This window comes from Rhipicephalus sanguineus, unplaced genomic scaffold, assembly GCF_013339695.2.
Source record: "Rhipicephalus sanguineus isolate Rsan-2018 unplaced genomic scaffold, BIME_Rsan_1.4 Seq1117, whole genome shotgun sequence".
Classification (NCBI taxonomy): domain Eukaryota; kingdom Metazoa; phylum Arthropoda; class Arachnida; order Ixodida; family Ixodidae; genus Rhipicephalus; species Rhipicephalus sanguineus.
This window is the reverse complement of record NW_023614358.1, coordinates 27775-50282: the sequence shown is the minus strand read 5'-3', so window position 1 is coordinate 50282 and position 22508 is coordinate 27775. Positions and strand designations below refer to the sequence as shown.

General features: G+C 44.3%; 1 protein-coding gene across 1 annotated transcript; it reads left to right on the top strand.

Annotated features, from left to right (window-relative positions):
* The first annotated feature begins 3735 nt into the window (after window positions 1-3735).
* LOC119376189 (uncharacterized) lies at window positions 3736-21003 on the top strand. Its single transcript, XM_037646119.1, has 2 exons — window positions 3736-8460; window positions 20968-21003. Exons 1-2 carry the CDS (start codon window positions 3736-3738, stop codon window positions 21001-21003), a joined length of 4761 nt encoding a protein of 1586 aa, XP_037502047.1.
* The last annotated feature ends 1505 nt before the right edge of the window (window positions 21004-22508 follow it).

Sequence of the window (22508 nt, the reverse complement as noted above, 5' to 3'; positions counted from 1 at the left end):
CTTTCCTCCTCGGGCTGAGCTCATACTCCTGTTTGTTTTTTTTTTTTTGTTTTTTTTTTTTTCGCTGGGCTGCCACTTGACACTCGCTCCTAATTCTTTTTACCTCTATGTATGGCACGTTGCGCAAGCTGCCCCTAACTTGGCATTCCGGAGCCAGAGCCACGTAATGGACCACTAGCGCCACCTTCGGGCACAAAGGCAAAACAGAATATGGTGGTTATGGCCTTCGAGATAGGCATCATGCTTCCTATCGTCAAAAGCCGTCCCGTCAGGGATGTTTCGAACAAGATGGCGGAATCCCCATTGTCTGGACGTAAATTCCCTATTTTATGCAATATTTATGGAAACTATTTTATGCAAACTTTAGACGCAGCAGATGCGAATGCATCGCCGCGCACTAAGGAGGTCGTCTTCTGCGCATATTCAGAAACCTCGTATTCAAACAAAGCTATCTGAGTAAAAAAACATGCAGATCTTAGATCCCCTTGTTCTGCTGGCTTCATGCGGCTGAAGTGATTGCGGGAGCCAGAAGCCCGACGTAGACGTCGCACTTTGACGTGGCAATTGAAACCTTACCATCTCAGAGGCCACGCTCTGACAGTTTTGTGCTTTGAATACAATATGCCAAATAGAATAAATTCTAGCATTCGCTCCACAAGTGTAAAATTCCCTGTGTATTGCAAAGATTCTCCTTTTCTCTTCTCGCTTGAATTACAGCAGAAAATTGCACTAAGAAGAGACAATTCCCTGCTTTTACTCCGGGAGTGTCGCGTCATCTTACGGCATATATTGCAAGCCCGTGGCTAGCGTGGCCATCAAAATTTCCCGCCCTTTTTATGTCTTCTGATCTCAAAGGCCATGCCTCACGGAGCATGTTTTGTGTTTTTGTCGCTAGGTGGCAGAAGCCGTCCGTTCAACTTTGCGCGTTGGAACTTCTTCCGCTGCAGCTTGGGAAACCAAGCGCGGTTTTGTGTATGTACCTGTGTGTTAAGTGGTCTTTCTTTTTTTGTTCAGGCTACGCCGCGCATTGAGCGTAGGTGACCCGATCCAAAGGGTATAGCCAGATCGCCATTGCCATCGCCACCTACCGCGGCGCTACAGTGTACGCGGCGCTAACATTAGCGGGCGGGCCCGCGTCCTGTCGAGGTTACGTTGTAGAACACTGTAGTTGTAGGCACAGTACGGCCTACTCTGTAAGGCCCTTTCTTGCCTCTTCCGCTTGGACGAAGGAAAACGTTGCTGGAGCCAGGGTTGCGACCGCGGAGCGATGCCCTATGCCTTATTCTATGCTATAGTCTTATCATCCACCATTCTCGGCCGTCTGATCCCGTAGATAATGGGGATGGACGATAGAGTTTTCTACAATATTTACTAGAGGGAACTCTGGCGCTAGTGTTTATGGGAGCTGCAACGCATGGCTCTCCAGCCAGCATGGGAATGATCGGTAGTACACGGATTTGTCTAAACTTCGTTCTTTCGGCTCCGTTTGGCTCCGCGTCGCCTGCATCCGCTTTGTCGCAAAACGAAGTTCAGCAAACGTCAGCACTTCCACTTCACCACTTTAACCTTTTTTAGGCTCACCATTTCAAACCTGGTCACGAAGTTCACAACGGTCTCTTCTTTTATCCGAAACGGAGGCCAAAACAAAGCAATAAATAAAGTCACATGTGCGTTCGAAACCGTAAGCACGAAGATTAGGCAAATTCGTGTACTACCCATCATTCTTTTCATTCCCATGGTGGCTCAACGATCGCAGCGCCATAGTTCCCTCTAGGTTATGGTAGGAAACTCTATGGCTCTGACTACTGGCCAAGCGTGAAAAGCACGAGAAACAGAAACTCAGCCAGAATTTCTTTTTTTCTTTATTTTTTTTTTCGGGGGGCGGGGGTCCCACCCTACAGTGTATGTTCGTGCCTGCATTTATATGTGCTAGTGACGTCAGTTCCTGTCTTCTGTCCGCCATCACCGAGCACATACGTCTCAGTGACCGCGCTGTGTTTACGTTCGTGCGCGGATCGTTCGGCGTAGTGCGCGTGTATTGATCATTTGCCTTGCGCTTATGACGAACGAGAATCGTTCAGGCCATTATGCAGCCTGCTGTGTCAATGATGTCGCACGTAATGGTTGAAACAACTTCGCACGAGTCACCCACAGCGGCGCTCTTCGCCACCTGCATTTTGCGGCGCTCAAACTGCATAGATTTCGTCGCTGATTGCTGCATAAAACAATGGCCCAATAACATGTTTGGCGCCCAGTCCGGGTTCGTCACCGAAGAGCTATAGAAGGACCTCCCGAAAACCAAGACGCGATCACTCTGTTCCATTCGGTGCTTCACTTTCCTACAAAAATTGACCTTGCGCATAACTCTGTGGTGATACACTCGGCGAGAAGGTGAGGAGATTCGGAAGCATAACTTGCCTGTTATAAGTGACACCCGTACATACAAACGTTGTGCAACGTCTGAGGTCCTTGCTGTTTACGCGCGCATAAGCCATGTGCTCCGCTTCTCGGACAGCTCTTTCGTGCGGTGGCACGGGTTTGTGATCACGTTTGGCAAACAGTACGTCCCCGCGTCTGGTCTTTCTTTTTATTATTGATTTACACTTCCCGTGCAGCAGCAAAATATCGCACACATCGCCGTTGCGATGTGCAGCGTTGACGGGAAATGCGAGAGCCGCACAACTTGAGTCGGTGTCGTCTGCTGCCATGTGCTCGGTAATGGCTGCGCATGCCGCGAAATCGTATCCCAGAGTTCCGCGGTGTGACGTAGTTGCAAGTTATGTATATGCCAGGCCCGTAGCCGGGGGAGAGGGGGGGGCTGCTATATACACACGCACCGAAATTTAGGTGAAGCAGGTGTTCTTACCAAAAATAAGTACTGAAAATAGGTGTTTTTCGCAAATAGTCAAGGGGTTCAGGAAGTGCCCCCCCCCCCCCCCCCCCCCCCCCCACGAATAAAATTTCTGGCTACGGGTCTGGTATATATACACGCAAAATTAAAAAGTTTCTGGGTGGGGGCGGGAGCCCCCCTCCCCCCTCTCCGGCTACGCCACTGACAAGATGCATTGGCATCGCAAAAGGCAACGCTCCGCGACTGCACCCCCAAAAGTAGCAATGGTTGAACACGTGATCGCTACGTCAGAGAGCGCGGACGAAGCTGCGCCACAGAATTCCACAATCTATACCAAAAAAATGGCAGAAGTTCAGGGAAACATGGAAGCTTGAAGAGATGAAAAACTCGTGAACACGGGTTGTCGCTGGAAGCTATGTTTCGACCAGGCGGGCTTGTCTTCTTCAAGGCTGCAACTGTTGCTGCAACTGTATGGCTGCAACTGCAACTGCAACATTTGCTGTCGGAGATCAGCAGACGACAAAGAAGAGGAATTGATAGTGGGCTGCTGTCTCCGCAGCTAGCGCCAAGAAGTCCGTGCACCACTATCATCATGTATTTTTTTCGTGTTCGATTGTCGCCATTAAAGGCATTTCGTTGCAGTCTCATGGATCCGTCTTTCTGGCGGCGCTACGATTAGAAGGCCGACGTTCCGCAACATATGGTGCCGAAAACCCACGGGATAACGAGCGGATCCAACGACGTGGACAACGAGCGACGGCGACAATGAGTTTCCACTAGAAACCGCAGCCGGAGCAACCTGATCCTCATTGGAACCGCACCCAGGGAAGTAACGAGCGGAGCCGGGTACCTTACGAGCAAGTAAGCCGTGATCCTAAGCAGACATGGACCGCCTGAAAGCGAAACGTGCTGCTAGGCGAACCCAGTCAACGAAAGTAATGAATGAGGCGACGACGTTTTTGGAGAGTGACTGCAACGACCGAACGGCGTTAAGCAAGGTTATCGACAAGCTCGTCGCAAGCCGTGACGAACTTCGGAAGATCAATGCCGAGCTCGAGGAAGTGATTCCGGTAGAGGAACTTGAGAGGGAGTACGAGTCTGCGGCGAATTATGACGACCAGGCACTCGAGACCCTGACGCGCCTACGGTGCCGGCTTGAAGATCTGAGCCTCGGTAACACGCGACAGACTTCTCCTTCGACGACGCTCAACACGCCGCCTGCCCCAACGACAGCTGCATCCCACAGCTTCGGACCTCGCCTTCCAACGCTAACCATTAAGCCGTTTCATGGGGACTTGTGTCAATGGACGTCGTTTTGGGAGAGATTCAACGGAGCTGTCCACACGAATCCCACTCTGAGCACGACGGATAAATTTCATTACCTACACAACTATTTGGTGGGTGAAGCAGCAGCTGCAATTGCCGGACTACCAACCACGGAAGCGTGTTATGAAAGTGCTATCCAGCTGCTGAAGCAGAGGTTCGGGGACAAGAGCAGGATCGTACAGCAGCACTTCAGAGCGCTTCGTGAACTGCAGCCCGTGACCTCTCCATCGGATACAAGGGAGTTGCGAAGGCTTTACGACGCAGTCCAGCTTAATGTCCGCTGCCTCAACGTCCTAGACGTCCCAACTAGTAGTTTTTCGGCGATGCTCTACGACGTTATGCTTCACTCTTTGCCACAAGAAATCATCGTGGCGTTCCACCGCCATAGACGTCTACAGGATGAAGCACAAGGCACGGGACGCGCTGCTTCAGGAGAGACAGCCACAACGTCTTGCGAAAAACTTGAGCAGCTCTTGCGGTATACACAGATAGAGCTCGAAACAAGAGAGCAATGTGCTCCATCGACGTTCTCTACCAAGGGCAGCGGGAACAACAGAAAGCATGTGCCGTCATCATCGGTCCTACATGCATCCGAAGAATCAAAGCAAGTACGGAACGAATGTTTCTTTTGCAAGTCTAAGAGGCATAAAACCGAAGCATGCAGCGCTACCTTCACCATATCAGAGAAAAAAGACCGGCTGGCTAAATTTATGCGGTGCTATCGATGTACTATGAAGGGCCACCGCGCAAACGAGTGCCGGCGGAGGTTGGTGTGCGTGACATGCAAAGGCAGGCATGCTACAACGATGTGCGACCCAGTTTATCGTGCGACAAGAGGCGAAAAGTCGCCCAACATGGTCTCTGCTGCTACTAAGCCAATAAAAGAAGAGTCACCGCGGTCGACTGCCGTTACAAGCTGTCAACTTGACGAAGCCGTCAACTTACAGACTTTCCGTTCTTGGATTGTCGGGTTCAACGAGACGTCTTATGTCAGAGGCATCTTCGACGGAGGCAGTCAACGCACGTTCATTAAGGAAGACATGGTGACACGGTTGGGTCTAAAAATCCTTAGAGAGACTTGCCTTGCGGTGAACACGTTTGCATCAGACGCTCCTTCTCGTGTGAGAAAGTGCAATGTCGTCGAGGTTCGCCTACGTAGCCAGTTTGATTACAACGAGCACGTCATCGAAGCCATCGCCATGCCAGTAATTTGCCACGACATCCCTGCCACGGCTATGGAATGCTCCTTCGCAGCCAAATTGCGAGAGCAAAATTATCGGCTGGCAGACGAGCAAACTGTGCCTAGACAGTGTGGCGAAAAAGGAATTAGCCTGCTCATAGGATCTGATCAACTGTGGAAGATCGTGAGCGGCGACATCATACGCAGCACGGAAGTACAAGGATTGGTAGCGGTCAAGACCACTCTCGGATGGACGCTCCAAGGTCCTGTCACAAAAACGAGCTTCATAAGCGGAACATCCGAGGTGATGATCTGCGTCCTGCGAGTCCAAGCTGAAGAAAGTAAAGGATTGGAGGAAAACATACTGGAGTCATTTTGGACGTTAGATGCCATGGGAATTGCACCAACGGAAGCAACTCACGGGTGCTCAGACACCTTGTCTGTTTTCGAAAGTAAGATGACAAAGATCGGAAAAAGGTACCAAGTAGCCGTGCCACGTAAACACCCGGATATCGAGATGCTACAAGACAACTACAGCGTCGCACTTACCCGACTACGAAATCTGGTTAAACGTATCTCGCAGTCAGGAGGATTGCTGGAGAGATATGATACAGCGATTCGTCAGTACATTGTTTCCGGCCACGCTGAAGTTGTACTTGACAACGAATCAATAGATGGCCCTGCGTACTACATGCCACACAGGGAGGTCATTCGAGAGGACTCACTCACCACCAAGCTCCGCGTGGTCTTTGATGCGTCGTCTCACGCCAAAGGAGAGAAATCTCTGAACAGTTGCCTTGAAACTGGACCGAACCTAAACCCGGACCTACTTCAGGTTCTCCTCCGTTTCAGATGGTATTTAGTACCAATGACAGCAGACATCGAGAAGGCGTTCTTGCAAGTCGAGATAAGAAAAGAGGACCGTGACCTATTCAGGTTTATGTGGTTTGACAAAAGACCTGATGTCCCTTTCAAGGAAGAAGAAGTACAGATTTGGCGAATGACCAGAGTACCTTTTGGATCTACAGCTAGCTCATTCATGCTTACGGCTACTATCCAGCATCACTTGAAGAGACAAGTCCATCCCGAAAAAAAGGCAGTAGCACAGCTACTTCTGAAGTCATTTTACGTGGATGACCTCTTATTCGGAGCGAATGACATAGAGGAAGCAGCAACTCTTTACAAGTACACGAAAGAACTGATGGATGGTGCTGGCATGCCTTTAAAGAAATGGAGCTCAAGCTGCAGAGAACTGGAACAGCTGTTCGACTCCAACGATGCGCTTACCCAGGATAGCGCTGGACATCAAGCAAAAGTTCTAGGAATGGGTTGGTCCAAAGAAACAGACACCTTTATCTACAACCCGGAGAACATCCTGACTTTCTTGGAGAAGGCAAAGGACACTAAGCGTTTTGTACTCCAAACCGTGTCGAGGATCTACGACCCATTAGGCTTTCTTGCACCGTACGTGGTACGAGGGAAGATGCTGTTTCAGCAGTTATGGATTTCAAAAGTCGACTGGGATGATGATCTTCCCGATCACATTAGGGCAAAATGGCACGACTGGAGAAACCAGCTTATTCAGCTTCCGAAAGTCAACGTTCCCCGGAACCTCAGGAGTGGAGTTGCAGCACCACGTGACAATCAGCTACACGTATTCGTCGACGCAAGCACAAAAGCGTATGGAGCTTGTGCATATCTTCGTGTAGAAGATATGAATGGAAATGTAACGAGCACTCTGATTACAGCCAAGTCAAGGATAGCCCCATTGAAAGCTCTATCATTGCCAAGACTAGAGCTAATGGGTGCGTTAACAGGAAGCCGACTGTTAAAATATATAGTGAAAACATGCGGCGATCTCATGCCCAGAGCGCAATGTTTTCTCTGGACTGACTCAACCATAGTGCTTGGCTGGTTACAGCGAGAGACTTCGACTTTAGACGTATTCGTCAAGAACCGAGCCAAGGAAATTCTGGATAATACGTCGGAATGCACCTGGAGCCATTGTCCAGGAGAAACAAACCCTGCGGATATGATTACCCGAGGTGTATCTTTAGACGCATTGGCTACCGACGTAGTCTGGTGGCAAGGACCCGCTTGGCTCAGTAAAGACTCAGCAAAATGGCCAGCTGTGAAGAAGTCACCGCCCCAGATAAACGACATGCTAGGCATAACAGTGACAAAGCCAACGACGCTGTACTCAACAGGCAGCACAGTGCATTTAGCCCCACTGCTGGATGCCACGAAGTTCAGCTCACTGCACAAGCTCCTTCGGATCACAGCATGGGTGCAGCGTTTTGTGTCCAAGGTTAGGTTCAAGACTAAGGAAGATGGAGCCATATCTCCATTTACTGGTACCATTTACTCCGACAATGACCTTACCTTCAAGCGGACGTCTCGGGAGCTACAAAAGATATGGAAGGTTATTCGAAAAGACGACTTCCAGGCTTACATTGCAAACCAAAGGATACAGTGGAAGTTCATAGTCGAAGCGGCCCCATGGTGGGGAGGCTGGTGGGAACGATTGGTTGGGACTGTGAAGACGGCACTACGAAAAGTTTTAGGCCGAAGCTGTCTGTGCGCAGAAGAACTATCAACCATCTTGACTGAGGTTGAAGCGGTTCTCAATTCACGGCCACTAACGTATTGTCGTGATCGGGCCAGCGAACCTGCAGCTCTCACGCCAGCGCATTTCCTAGTCGGCCAGCAACTGACGACGTTACCAGAAGGAAATACATTGTCAAAACAGGGAGCAAGCCACGGGGCCAAAGACTACCAGCGCCGTTTCCAACATCGACAGAAAATGATGGAAGACTTCTGGAAGCGATGGAAACATGAGTATTTGCTTCAGCTACCATCTGCTCATCGCTCACCCACGCATCACTCAAGAAACTTAAAGGTCGGCGACATCGTGATTGTGGACATTCCTAACACGCCCAAGTTATTCTGGCCACTAGCCCGGGTTCAAGAAGTGTACCCAGGAAACGACGGAGTGGTGCGCGCCTGTTTAGTGCGATTACAGGGAGGCAAAGTAGTCAAGAGGCCAGTGCAGAAGCTACATAGTCTAGAGCTAGATGATACCACATTTGAGGCCCCGGAGGATGTCGGAGATCAGCAGACGACAAAGAAGAGGAATTGATAGTGGGCTGCTGTCTCCGCAGCTAGCGCCAAGAAGTCCGTGCACCACTATCATCATGTATTTTTTTCGTGTTCGATTGTCGCCATTAAAGGCATTTCGTTGCAGTCTCATGGATCCGTCTTTCTGGCGGCGCTACGATTAGAAGGCCGACGTTCCGCAACATTTGCAGCCTTGCGGAAGACAAGTCCGATTGTCGGCCTCAGCGACCCCCCGCGTTCACAAATTTTTTATCTCTTCAAGAAATCCTAGTGATTTGCGGATATCAGTGACATATGGAGAGAGAAGCAAACTGAGAGAGAATATCACGTCACGCATTTAGCCTTTGCGAGCGAACTCTGGAATGAAGGCAACCCCTCCGCTTCTTCCCGCTCAGTATCGCCCTAACAACTGACCTCCTTGAGAAAGAACTTATTGGCCTTGACTGTACACGATAGGTATCGTTGCGCTGGACGAGCGCAGTGCAGTGTTGCCAACCGCAAGGTAATTACCCTACTTGTAGCGTATTTTCGGAATTTTCCAGGCAGCGTGGGGTAGTAGGGCGGTAATGCGATATTCTTATCAGATGTAGGGCAAATTAGACTTTTCGCTCGTCATCGAGCGAAAACTAGTCATCTATAAGCGAAATATGCAGACGATGGACTTGACGTCTCCGAGGGTGACACCCGAAAACTAAATCTTTCTGCGAATAAAATTGGAACTGTTTTAATTCACATGTAACCAGCACAAGGCAGAGACGAAAGATAATACGTCACACATCCCTGTGCTAGCATGGTATTTTTCCTCTCCGTCGTCTTTCATTCGTTCATTTCGGGGAGGCCCTAAATTGTTGCCACGGCGGTCGGTTCGAGTTATGTGGGCGAAAGCCTCACATGCCTCATCAACTATACGAAAAGTGACCGGCGGGGTCAGCAAAAGTGATGCAAAAAATCATCATCATATAATGACATGACCTCATGACGTCATGGTGAAGTCTCAGATCGCCACAATTTGTGACGTCACTGTGACATCACGTAACGTGAAGTCACATGATGACGTGATCACATGACATCGTCCCTTAGTCATAGGCGGGCGAGCGGATTTCGGATGCTGGTGAGCTGCAGAAAGCTTGCAATGCCTCTGATCCCGGAGGTAATGGAAAAGCACGCTAAGTGCAGAAATCTTTTGAGGACTGGGAGATCAATATGACTGAGGCATGGCATATCTGTTGCCCATGCGTGAGACAACCGTCGATTAACTTGCATAAAGAAGTAATCAAATGTCTTAACAGTTATTCTTCACATAGACCCCCACGCGTGCCGGATTGATAGGTTCGCCTGTTGTCTGGGCATGGGCAGAGAAGTTTTCGTGCCTTCTTTCTCTTACGCCGTTGTGCGCATTTGCAGTTGTTAGTCGGTGTTTAAGGTGTCTTCTTTCTTGTGTTCGTGTTTGCACGCTCTGCGTTTTAGAATGAATACTCTGTTATTCTAAAGGATCAAAACGATCGACTGAGAAGAAATGAAGATGGCTTTCACCTTCGAGTCAGGCGAGTTCGGACAATGCGAGTTTTTTTTTTTTTACGATAGTGTATGGATAGATGCTATGAACGTTCCCTGTATAACGACGCTCTGGCCAGCGTTTCACCAAGCTTTATTATTATTATTATTATTATTATTATTATTATTATTATTATTATTATTATTATTATTATTATTATTATTATTATTATTATTATTATTCCCCAGTATACACCTAAACAACGTAAATATCCCCACTGGTTCTCATCTGAACTTATCAGTGCACTGAAGCATAAAGATCACGCACACAGGAAATCTAAATGTTCTCCATCCAGCGAGTGGAAGGAAGAGTTCAGCTTTTTTCGAACTCTCTCTAAACGCCTATATAAACGGGATCATAGTTCGTACATTGAATTCTTAGAAAAAAGCGCCTCTGACAGGCCGGCTGAGTTTTGGAAGTATGTACGTAAACGGTCTAGCAAAAGCGGAGAGTCCTTCAGACTACTAGACTCAAATGGGGTAGAAGTGCATGCCGTCGCTGACTGTTTTGCCACACATTTCTCATCCGTTTATAAGGCCTCAGACTCCAGCACTGATATCAGACAACAGCCCAAGGCAGTTAGCTCATCCAGTGCCTTGTCGCTGGATGAAAATCTTATCAGCGAATGCATTAAGCGCTTAAAACCATCTTTATCATGTGGCCCAGATGGCGTCCCCTCCGCCATACTAAAAGCATATGGTACTATATTTGTCCCAGTACTGACTACAATATTTAATAACTGCCTGGACACTTCCACATTTCCTAGCATGTGGAAAACTGCTCGTGTTTTCCCAGTATTTAAGTCGGGCTCTAAGACAGATGTTTCTAATTATCGCCCGATTTCTCTACTATGTGCCACATCAAAGATCTTCGAACTGGCTCTTCACAAAATATTGTCTTTTAGTGTGAAAAACTCACTGATTCCAAATCAACATGGTTTTCTTGCTGGCCGCTCAACTACCACAAATCTTGCTAGTTTCATGACGCAGATCTCCACACCTATTTCTCAGAGAGGACAGGTTGACGTAATCTACTGTGACCTGAGCAAGGCTTTTGACGTAGTCAGCCACACACTGATTATGGTTAAACTTGCGAACTTTGACGTTGACTTGTCGATTGTGAATCTCTTGCACAGCTATCTGCTCAATAGATCTTGTTATGTTGCCGTAAATGGCCAAACCTCTTCTTTGTATAAAGTGACTAGTGGGGTCCCTCAAGGGTCGGTATTAGGCCCACTCCTATTTTTAATTTACGTTAATGATGTTTCTTTTGCCATTCGTAATTCTTCTTTCCTCTTGTATGCCGATGACATCAAGATATTTAAGGAAATTCATTCAGTTAACGACTGTCACTTGCTGCAGTCAGATTTGTGTTCTTTTTCCGAATGGTGCAACGGCAATAACCTTTCTCTAAATACCTCAAAGACAAAATTCATGTCTATCACTCGCAAAACATCTAGCGTGTCATTTCAATACTTTGTCAATTCTGTGCCGTTATGCAAGGTTTATGAAATCAGTGATCTTGGTGTTGTTGTTGACAGCGCGTTAAACTTTTCTTCTCACGTTAAGCGTGCTGCTATGCGGGGCCTTCGTTCTCTCGGATGTGTTTGTAGAATATCTCGAGAATTCAGGTCTCCCATGGCCCTACGCAAATTGTACACGGCAATATGTCTTCCGCAACTTGAGTATGCGTCCGTGATATGGAATGGCATTGCTCAATCCAGCGGTAACACCATTGAACGAGTCCAGAAAAAATTCCTCAGCATATATAACCATCGCTTTGCTAAAAATGACTCTGGATCTCGTTCAAGTACTGCTGAATCATTATCACTGCCATCACTTCACTGCCGACGAAATCGTTCTGATCTCTTATTTCTCTACAAGCTAGTCCACGGTATCATATCCTGCCCTGTACTTCTCAATTGTGTTAATTTTCGAATTCCGCGTAAGTTAACCAGAGAGAACAGACCGTTTCATGTACCCGCCTGCTTCTTCCAACACTCTACCGTTCACAGAATACAAAGTCTTTATAATATTAATTTTCTTGATCTTGACGTTTTTCATAGTCCACAATCATTGTTTTTATCCGAGCTTTCCACTGTTTTGACATAGTATGGCACAATGTACAAAGTCTTCCCTTCTCCGTCTTTCCGCATAGTTGTATATGTGCAATCAAATTTTTTATTCCCCTTCAATATTTCTTATATTGTCTTATTTTACTCCTCCCCTTTTGTGTTCATTTCTCTTTGTCTACGTGTTTTTGCTCTTTTTATTTCTGAAGACTGTCTGTATTGTATTGTTTATTTTTATTGATTTTTTTTTTGCGTGCGCCTGCACAAAGACCTCACGGTTGTTCCTGGGCACGTTAAATAAATGATTGATTGATTGATTATTATTAATATTATTATTATTATTATTATTATTATTATTATTATTATCATTATTATTATTATTATTATTATTATTATTATTATTATTATTATTATTATTATTATTATTATTATATTATATTATTATTATTGAGAGAATAGACCGTTTCATGTACCCGCCTGCTTCCCCGAACAGTCTACCGTACACAGAATACAAAGTCTATAATGTTAATTTTCTTGATCTTGACGTTTTTCATAGTCCACAGTCATTGTTTTTATCCGAGCCTTACACTGCCTTGACGTAGTATGATACAATGTACGAAGTCTTCCATTCTCCGTCTTTCTGCATACATGTATATACGCAATCTAATTTTTCATTCCCCTTCAAATTTCTCGCGTTCTCTTATTTTACTCATCCCCTTTTGTGTTCATTTCTCTTTGTCTACGCGTTTTTGCTCTTGTTATTTCTGAAGACTGCCTGTATTGCATTGCTAATTTTTATTGTTTTATTTTTGCGTGTGCCTGCATGCACAAAGATCTTACGGTTGTTCCTGGGCACGCTAAATAAATAAATAAATTGATTGATTGATTGATTGATTGATTGATTGATTGATTGATTGATTGATTGATTGATTGATTGATTGATTGATTGATTGATTGATTGATTGATTGATTGATTGATTGATACTGCTACAATTGGGGCTGGTATCTTGCCTAGCCGTATCGAGGTGCTCTTCCTATAAAAAGCCTTATAAATTCACAGCCCAACATTCTGCGCTTAACGCATCTTAACCTTAGTTTTCCTGCTTTTTTTGCTTTCTGCCTCTGTGAGTCGCAGTTTTTCGTCCATCGTCTTTGAAGTTTGCGCTAAAGTCGCATAAATGAATTACCAACTAGTTATAACTTTCTGCCTACTTTTTCGTCACTAGTCCTCCAGTCATCTTTTACTTATAGCTCTCTGTTTACCTCTCCTTTGTTGTCCCTAAAACTCAAGGCTTCTTGTAGGCTACTGGCCTTACATAAGACCGAGTGTACATCGTAACATTCAATTCAAGCATGTTCCATCGTTTCTTTAGCTTCCCCACGCATGTGAATTTTCCTTATTTACTGAATCTCGCTTTATAACTTCGCGTTCTAAGGCAACCCGACCTCGCTTCAAGCAGCAAAGCGCTTCCCCCTGAATTATCAGAAAATGTGCCCTTGCTTATTACCCTTTCGGTAGTTACCCACAGCCGGTTTTCTTTCCACCGCTGCTATCCAATAAATCTTTTCCGCCTCTCTGACTGTTTATGAATAAAGCTCTTCGTGACAATATTGCTTACACTGCCAGCTGTATACTTGCTGATGATGAGACTCCTAGTTCTTTTTTCTGAACTATAAGTCAACGTTCTTCTCATACACATAGAGGAACGTTTTATCTTCCCATATGCTGTCTTTCGTGGTCCTTATGCCATCTTCGACAAATAGCACCGGGCTGCCCAGGCACTATGATGCTTGAACGAAACTGCATACCTTGGCGTCCTGGTGGGCGCCGGTGAGATTTGATGAAGATGTCAGTAGTCTCTCCTCAAAACATCTTAAAACTAATTTTCAAACTGCCGACTTGAGCGCCACCGCACGTCCGCATGTCATACAGTGAAGTGTAGTCTGAAGCGTATTACGAAGTAAAGTCTGTACTGTAGGAGTAGGGTAAAATGTAGGGTAATGAAAAAAACCGTGTAGGGTAAAGTAGGGTAATTTTGACCGTGACGTAGGGTATTTTCCGGAAACTGGTTGGCAACACTGGCGCAGTGACGGGAGATCAAGAGCTGGGCCACTTTGCAACTCCAGAATCGGCTGCTTGTGTTGGTAATACTGTTCAAATAAACAAAGATGGCTACGATATCAAAGGCCACGGCGGCACTTTCGCATGGCGCATGTGCTGTGGTTTCTGGATTGTGGTGTTGAATGGCAGTGTTTCGGCTGTGCTTGCTACCACAGATTGTGCTGTCACGAGTGCTCGCTGTCAAGGGTGTTAACTGCCAATCACCTTATATTAATCTGTCTGAAGGATTTCAGAAGCGAAAGAATGGAAATAGTTGCGTTGTGTGTGTAAGCGCCCAGCGTGTTCAGCGAGCCGCATAGCGTTTTTCTGTTTCTTTTTTTTTTAAAGATAAAGAGTCTTTCAGGTGAGCCGGTTGTTCAAAGGGGCCGAGCGAAATTAAGCAGGTCGTGTCTACCGCCTCCTCTGTTACCGTGGGATGCGGCTATATCGTGATGCGAGAAAGAACGCCGAAAACAAAGCAGTATTTATCATTTTATTTGAACGGAGAAACCACCTTCTGCTTTCTGCTCAGACTACAGCTACACAGAACGGCAATTCTTGCATCAGAAGTGGCGGTTGGTCATGTGTATTGAAACGAAAAACAGTGCGAGAAGACAAGGACGGAAGGTGATTCCTAAGTGCACCGTTGGGCAGATTCGAAAAGAAGCCATAACGTAAACAAAAAGTAGCCAAAAGGAGCCATACCATTATCCTTAGCACCAAATTTGTAGCGAAACATAACAGAAGCTTATTATGAATAGACTAAGAATAAATAATGTTAGCTGAAACACAGGATGGAATGCACTTTTTTTTTTCAGTCGTGCTTGATCATTAAGTCCCACCTCACTTACTCGTACATAAATAAATTTTTACAAGTTCAGGGCATTTGCCCATAGCTCAACTATAAGAGAGATACTCCTTGCCAGTATAATATTGGAACATGCTAACGACTCAGCAGAAACATTAAACGTCTTGGAATGATCTTGGAATGAAACGTCTTGGAATGACCTTGGAATAACATGAAGCAATGGGTGTGCTTTGGTTTTGAGGGAGAGGAAAAAAAGGGTCTGGAAATTTTCTTTGCGCATGCACCGGTCGGCTGGTTGGTGTGTGTATGTATGCATGTTTTACTTCTGATTAAAGAAGCTTAGTTGAAAGTGAGCGCTTGTTCTTCTCATTCCTCCCTGTGTGCGTCGTCTTGCTTTTCGCGATGCTTACTACCATAGGAAGCTTTTGTTTCTGAGAAACCCTAATGGATTCCCCAGTAGCTTTGTACTACACACGGGCGGGTGCCTATTTTCCCTTTCAATATCCTTCCTCCTCCTTGTGGGATTATGTAGAACTGATTTGTCATACAGAGCCCTTTTTTACAGGTTTCACTTTGGAAACCTTCAGAATGATAGTAGTGCATTATAATGTCCGTAGCGTCCACATCCCGTGGATGACGGCTGCTTCGCCTAGGCTAGCCATACGTGTCCTACTACGGTGTCTAAAATATGATCGTGTTTTTGCCACATTAAATCCAAACAATTACATTTTTAGGTAATGGGCACTGTGGCCGCCGACCGCAGGAATTGTTTATTGCATGCGCTCATTGCCGAGTAAGGTTATTATCTGAGACATCCTCCATGCAATGTTTTATTTTACAACAGAAAGGCGTGTGACTTGGCGCTATATTGAATTACAAGACGACTGCCTATATTTTCCTCTTATGTGGCTCATTGAATTCGGAGAAAAATAAAAACCTACATATGAAGTAATGAGATCATATGTATTTAACCCATATATGCCCAAACTCTGGAAAAATTACAAAACATATATATATATATATATATATATATATATTTTCCCCAAAAAGTTTACTTCTACCCTCAAAAGAAAGTACAAGTTCTTTATTTACTGCCGGGTAAACGCAACACTGTGTTTTAAGCCATCCTATACATATAGGACACTGGGCATTAGGGGTGCTATGTGCGGGTGTGGTAAGCCTTGATATGTTTCATGTGCACAGCGACATTGCTCTTCATCCTCTCCATGACGTCTTTCATTCAGAGCATGCGTTTGTTCGGAGAAAGCGATCTGCATTTCACGTGCATTTCTATCTCTCCATGCCGTCTTTCACACAAAGCACACGTTGAGAATGAGGCCTGCTTGACGTGTCGTAGGTGGCGCGAGTCATCAGCTAATGAAATAGCGATGTTAGAGTTCATTAAAGAAGTGTCCTATATGTAGGACACTGGGCATATATGGGTTAAAAATACCATACGACACATTTCCAATAATCTCCTATGACAATGTGGGAAGCCATATCAATCGTGTGCTCTCACATAACTACATGAGTTACTGAATACGTGGAATATGCACATCACGCGAGAGTATTTGCTAAGGATTGCATTACCTGCTATATCGTAAATAGAGCATGAAAAATCCATGGCAAATTGTTCTCCTGTTTAACTTGCTGCGTTTAGTTCAACTCCACGGGGCCCATGGATGTTTCTAAAACGTCTGGTCACAGCATGCATAATTTCTCGCTCTATTTAGCAGTAAGCAGCATACTGTTACATGGAGCCATGCTGCCACCACCAACGTTGGCCACTACTACCCATGCCAAGGAAGCGAACAGACAATGCCAAGATCTGCAGGGTTCTTTTTATTCGCCCTACGCCGTCATACATATATATAAATCTATATACAACCGTATATATATTTATATATATGTACATATAAAACACAATTGGCAAATACTTTGCTTCATCACAAATGTGCCACATGTTCATCGCCTCTAATTAATATTAAATAAGCACTCCACAAAAAATGCACATCATATAATGAGGCAAATGGATGCATACAAATGCAACTCAGCAGGGGAAATAAAGGAGACGGGCAAGCATATATAATATGTTTCACTGACGCAAGACATGCGGTACTTGTATCTACACTCCAGCATTTGAAAAGGCATTATGTTCTGCACTTTGCCTGTTCTGTTTGGCATGAAACATTAAAAAAAGGGGGAAAGCTCTTTGGGTGATGCAGTTTCTGCCTTGTGGAAGAGTTTATTGCTCATTGAAAACCATGTAACGATACCAGGCACCTCGATTTAGACCATGTCCAAGAAATGTTCGCGGTATCGAACGATTTGATTACGTTAAGAAAATGTCTCGGGCAACAGGCTAGCAAAGTGCGCTTCGCTCCATCCAAATCTTGGCAGAAACAAAGGCCAAGCAGTGACACTGACAGCATGTGCACCCAAAATAGACAAACACTGCCAAAACAGTGTATCTCACGTCAACGTCAACAAGATGCCGGGCACCAAAAGCGGCAAAAGAAACTTCCCATTTCTCTTTGCAGAAAGATGACAATGAGAGAAAGCTGCAAAATCTGCGCCATCGTTCAGGCATGTATATAAAAGCAGCACGATTAAAAGTAAGGTAACCCACGGATCATGATGAGCTATGCTTAAACATATGGATCAAGCGTATGAACATGCCATATCTGCCACGCATCGAACAAAACTTCCATCACTTGAGCAGCGAGTGTATGTAATGACAACGCGACTTTTAGGACATGGAAACCATTTTCCTCAAACTATCGACGTACTAGTACTTAGTTCAAGCCACGCCCTGCAGCTAATACGTTAAGCACAACGAGTTGTAGCTGCCGTGAGAGCTGATGCCTAATACAATAAAATTAGCTGCCTAACATGCCTAAGTTAAATGCAATGTTATGCAGTCCTTCAACAGGCCGTGAAGCTGATTGCCATGAAGAGATCATAGAAGAAGGTTGACTGTCACTTAAAAGATTTGGAAAGACTCCTAGGCTTAAGCCCTAAAAAATGGACACCCTTCTTCATCATTGCGTAAAGAGAGAGCTTACACTGGTGAGGTCAAAGAAAGAAGTTGCTTAACCAGTGGCATACCTGAAACCCTATGAAATATTTAAGCTCAGTACTATGTGTTTCAGATGCACCCTGGCCACCCTTAACACTGTGTACATTAACATATACATAAACATAAAATGAAGAATGAAGTACGTCTTTAAGTATAAGTACACTTAAACTCACAACCTGATCTACCTCAATATGCAAGATCTCTCATCGTGAAACCGCATAGAAGACAGTTTTGTGGATAATAAAATTATTCTGCACATTTCATGCCTACACAAACCACTACGGTTACACCAGTTTCACTACTCTTAACAGAAACTGAGTTGACAATCTGATTCATCTTTTCGCATAATAAGCTTTAATTATATGTAGCAAGCTGTTGTAGATGAGAAGTGTTCAAGATTCACGACATGTCCTTAGGACTCATTGTAGTTCTTTCCATTTACATTGCCTTGCCCAGGCGGACTACACTTGGTCCTTAGCATATCTCTCATTTAGTGCACTGTGCTCATTTGATAAACGTGCTACATAAACTGGCTATCAATTAGTCATGACATTACGATCGTAGTTGGAAGTTTGTGTACTGCATACATTGCCTCAACATCAGAATTCAGCAAATTGCTCAGCATGAATGTGCTCTACACAGTGCTTGGGCCACACAGAAACATGCAACAGCTTTTCGAAATTAGTTTTTGTGCAGGGAATTCTGCGTACAGCTACACAAAAGATTTATTGGCATGATACATGTGGTACTCTCATTTTATTTTTTCATAGCTCACAAACGTTTCCGAAACTAAAACTGCCCTTTGAAATGATTCTCGAATTTCTGCTAACTAGAAATTAATAGCTATCCTGGTCTTTCTGTAAAATGGCAAGATTGGCTATTAAAAAAATTTAGAATGTCAACAGTGATTGCAACTAAGGCAACAAGCCACCTGCTCCGTTTAATTTTCATTTGATCGCTTCCAAATGCAATATATAAGAAACAATATCCTTACTGTGTGAATACATATAAACGTTATGCAAGTTTGAATACTAAACTGGTATGCCCTGTTCAGAGTGAACTATACTGTGCACTGTCAAGTGAATGTTGCTGGCATGCATGAATGAGTAAATTAGTGCCACGTATCCTGCCCTTCAAATCATTGTCTGAAGTGTGCAATTTCTCCCTTTCTATTATGAACGAAATGCTCAGTATTCAAGTTGAGAATAACAAAAACATCTCAACTTGAGGATGGAAATTTAATGCGTGTTTGTTGTGCACATTCTATGGTGAAAGGTGCAAAAATGACTACACACAAGAGAAACACACATGTCATTCTCATGTATGTCATCATCACAGCGTCTATCACCTCAGAATTTTCAACGTACATTGTTCCAAATGTAAAAACAAGGTCAAACAGGAACTGTTACAAAGCATACCAGAGATATTAAATACTCGTTCACCCTACATCACTGTGAAACGTCTTCAGTGAAATGTGTTGCAGAATAATTTGAATGCCAACATAATGCATGGAATACACCTCCATACCTCTCTCATTGTCAGCTCTCGACTATAATTTTCAGTGTAGATCATTTTTAATAAATTAGAAGCATCATCTAAAAACTCACAAACAAAAAGCATCCGTTGGTTTAAATGATTCGTAATTAGCATTGCTACGGCCGGAGTTGCCCAGAATGTACATATAGCTCATTCACGCTTCTGTTAGATAGCACTTAACCTTGTGTAAAGGCTGCGCAGTACATTTTGCTTAAGGAATCAAAAGGAACACGCACTAATTAAACACAGTATCAGTACATATGTGCAACTCAGGCTGACGGCAGCTAAAAAGCATGACAGTGCTAGTAAATATTACGATCTATGTTCTAAACGTGCAAAGCTGCAAGGTTGTTGAATGAAAAAGCACCACAGCAATGTCGCAAGACTTGGCTTAGTTCTCGTGCACGATGGAAAAAATGCGCGTAACAATGGTCCAGAATAAGAGTTGAGTTTTTTTTTTGCATAAATGGCACTCGGATACGCTGCGTGACATTAGAAAAATGAAAAAAAAAGTGATGGAAGCTACCTCTGGGAGCACCCCTTTGGCAAACGGTGTGCCCCAAGGGAAAAAAAACAAATACTTCAAAACAACACCCTAAGTGTTACTGATGATTGTGGGCGCTCTCTTCAAGGGTGCCCCAGGTTCACAGTAAATGGCATTTATCACGAAGATGCGCTGAACAAGCCGGCAGCGGCCGACGCGGCAAGCCATCTGAGCTTTTGGGCACCCATTTGGCAACGTAACAAACCGTAACACAGAAAAAAAAACATGACTTGAGATCATACAACGCACATATCAAAACCTGCTGTGTATATATCAACTACAAAAACATACCAAGCGCTTTTCTGCTTTGTAGGCAGCATTATCTTATTAATGCAGCGACTCTGCATTTATATCGTGATGCAACAAAGCCATAACTTTAGGAGTTTGTCAGTACAACGAATAGAACTGCGTGCCGTTATTTTCACTGAAATTCACATTGGAGCCGGCTTAAGTGTACAGCACAGACACAGCTGGCTGCAATAAAAGTATTCCGTCATACCACACCTTATTATCAAACCGCACTAAACACGTGACTCGTGCATTTCAATTTTGCTAGGCTAACTTATAAATTATAGTTAAGGTTCGAAAACTCTTTCTGTGTCATCCAGTGGATTCCGAGCTTCGTCAAGAGCCTAGTTAGCAGTTGCTCTTAGCTTTAATAGAAGTCAAGCCATATAGATAAAAATTCGAGACACTTGTTTCCAGTATTGATGGCATAAAAATTATACAGCAATTCATGGTAGTAAAATATTTCACATTATGTACTGCACACTAACCTAAAGCTTTCTTCACCTCACAGGCTCTTGCACTACCTCCAGGATCGGCCCACCTTTGACGTCACCACATGGCATCACTCTTTAAATCATTGATGACGTCACAAATTACATTATGGATGCAATCGCCTGATGTAATTTTCGAACCATTCGCTTTGTCAATACCGGTGCGCTGGCTTTTCCTACTCATGAGACAACCCTTTCGCCCTATATAATCATGCCGCTACGGGTTTTTTCATGGCTTCGTCATGCGTTGTCTCGCAAAGCAGATTTGCATAGATTAAATGGCAACGGCAGACTCTGCTGCATCAAATAATGCTGCACCACGCTTAGGGACAAAAGAACGAAATATGTAAACAATGAGCACAAATATCACACTTGCTTTAAACATAAAATGCACTCCTAGTGAAACGAATATACTGCGGAGAGTAGAGCCAGACCATGAAAAGAATCCCAGAGTGCAAAGTCTGCAAGGACATATTGCCACTACAAATAAAAGTAGTAATAAAAAGGTGCCACTGCAACACGCGTATGTTGTACAAGTTGAACCACACACACAAACCTCTGTTCCACATTTCAGCATGTATATGCTGAAGTTACAGGCAAGCTTTACATGAAAAAGAAAGTATAAATAAAATGTTTGCATCATTATGATGTGAAGATATATTTTTAAGGTACCACATAGAAGAAAATGATTGCAGCAGTGTTCGGTAAAACTGCAACATTACCATCCAAGGCCTTTCTAAAAAAAATCTGCCACTTAAAGATAATGCATATATTATTGCTTGTCTCTGTACCATCATATTATTGACAACAAATTTTGATATGAAAATAAAGTTTTCACCACAAAGTTCAGCCACCTTCTACTTCTCCTCGTTTCATAAGTGCAGCTGTGTGAAATTGACAACTCATTTGTCTCTTTGACGGAAACGTCAATCTACACCTAACAAAACAACAGTGTAGCATTATTTTTGACGTTCGCATTAATTTCGCTGCATTGCTATTACAGTGGTGGAACAGCCATATATCTCCTCGCGCAGTTCCTGACACAGAAGAAGATAGAATTGTCCGCAACCTAGCACCGCTCTGCAAAATATGCAACTGTGTCATATCGCTTTTTCAAAACTGTTAGATACCTGTTAAAGCGTTGACGACAGAGGCACCGTTCTAATGCTTCATGTTTCCATTTACTTAACAAACAATAAGAGCAAGGATCGAGGGGCCCATTTCTTTATTAGCCACAAGCTACTGAAGTCAACCGATGTTGACGCCAGGGTGTCGGAACGAAATGTTTTTCCTTTCGGTTTTAGTTTCGTTTCACCACAAAAAGTTCCGTTTCGTCTCTGTTCCGAAACGAGAAAAAAAAACGTTCTGTAACGTTTTTTTTTAATGCAAAAATTTGAAGTTAAGGTAATCATAAAAAACATTGGATTTGTGATATAGTTACTTGCCCTCCTCTTAATTACGAAGTGGGATAGTGGCATATACATTTTGTGCGTTTCTTCTGAGAATAAACCAGTTGCGAGTGACGCTCTTTCCCTGTGCTGTTTCGTCCTTTTTTCGGTGT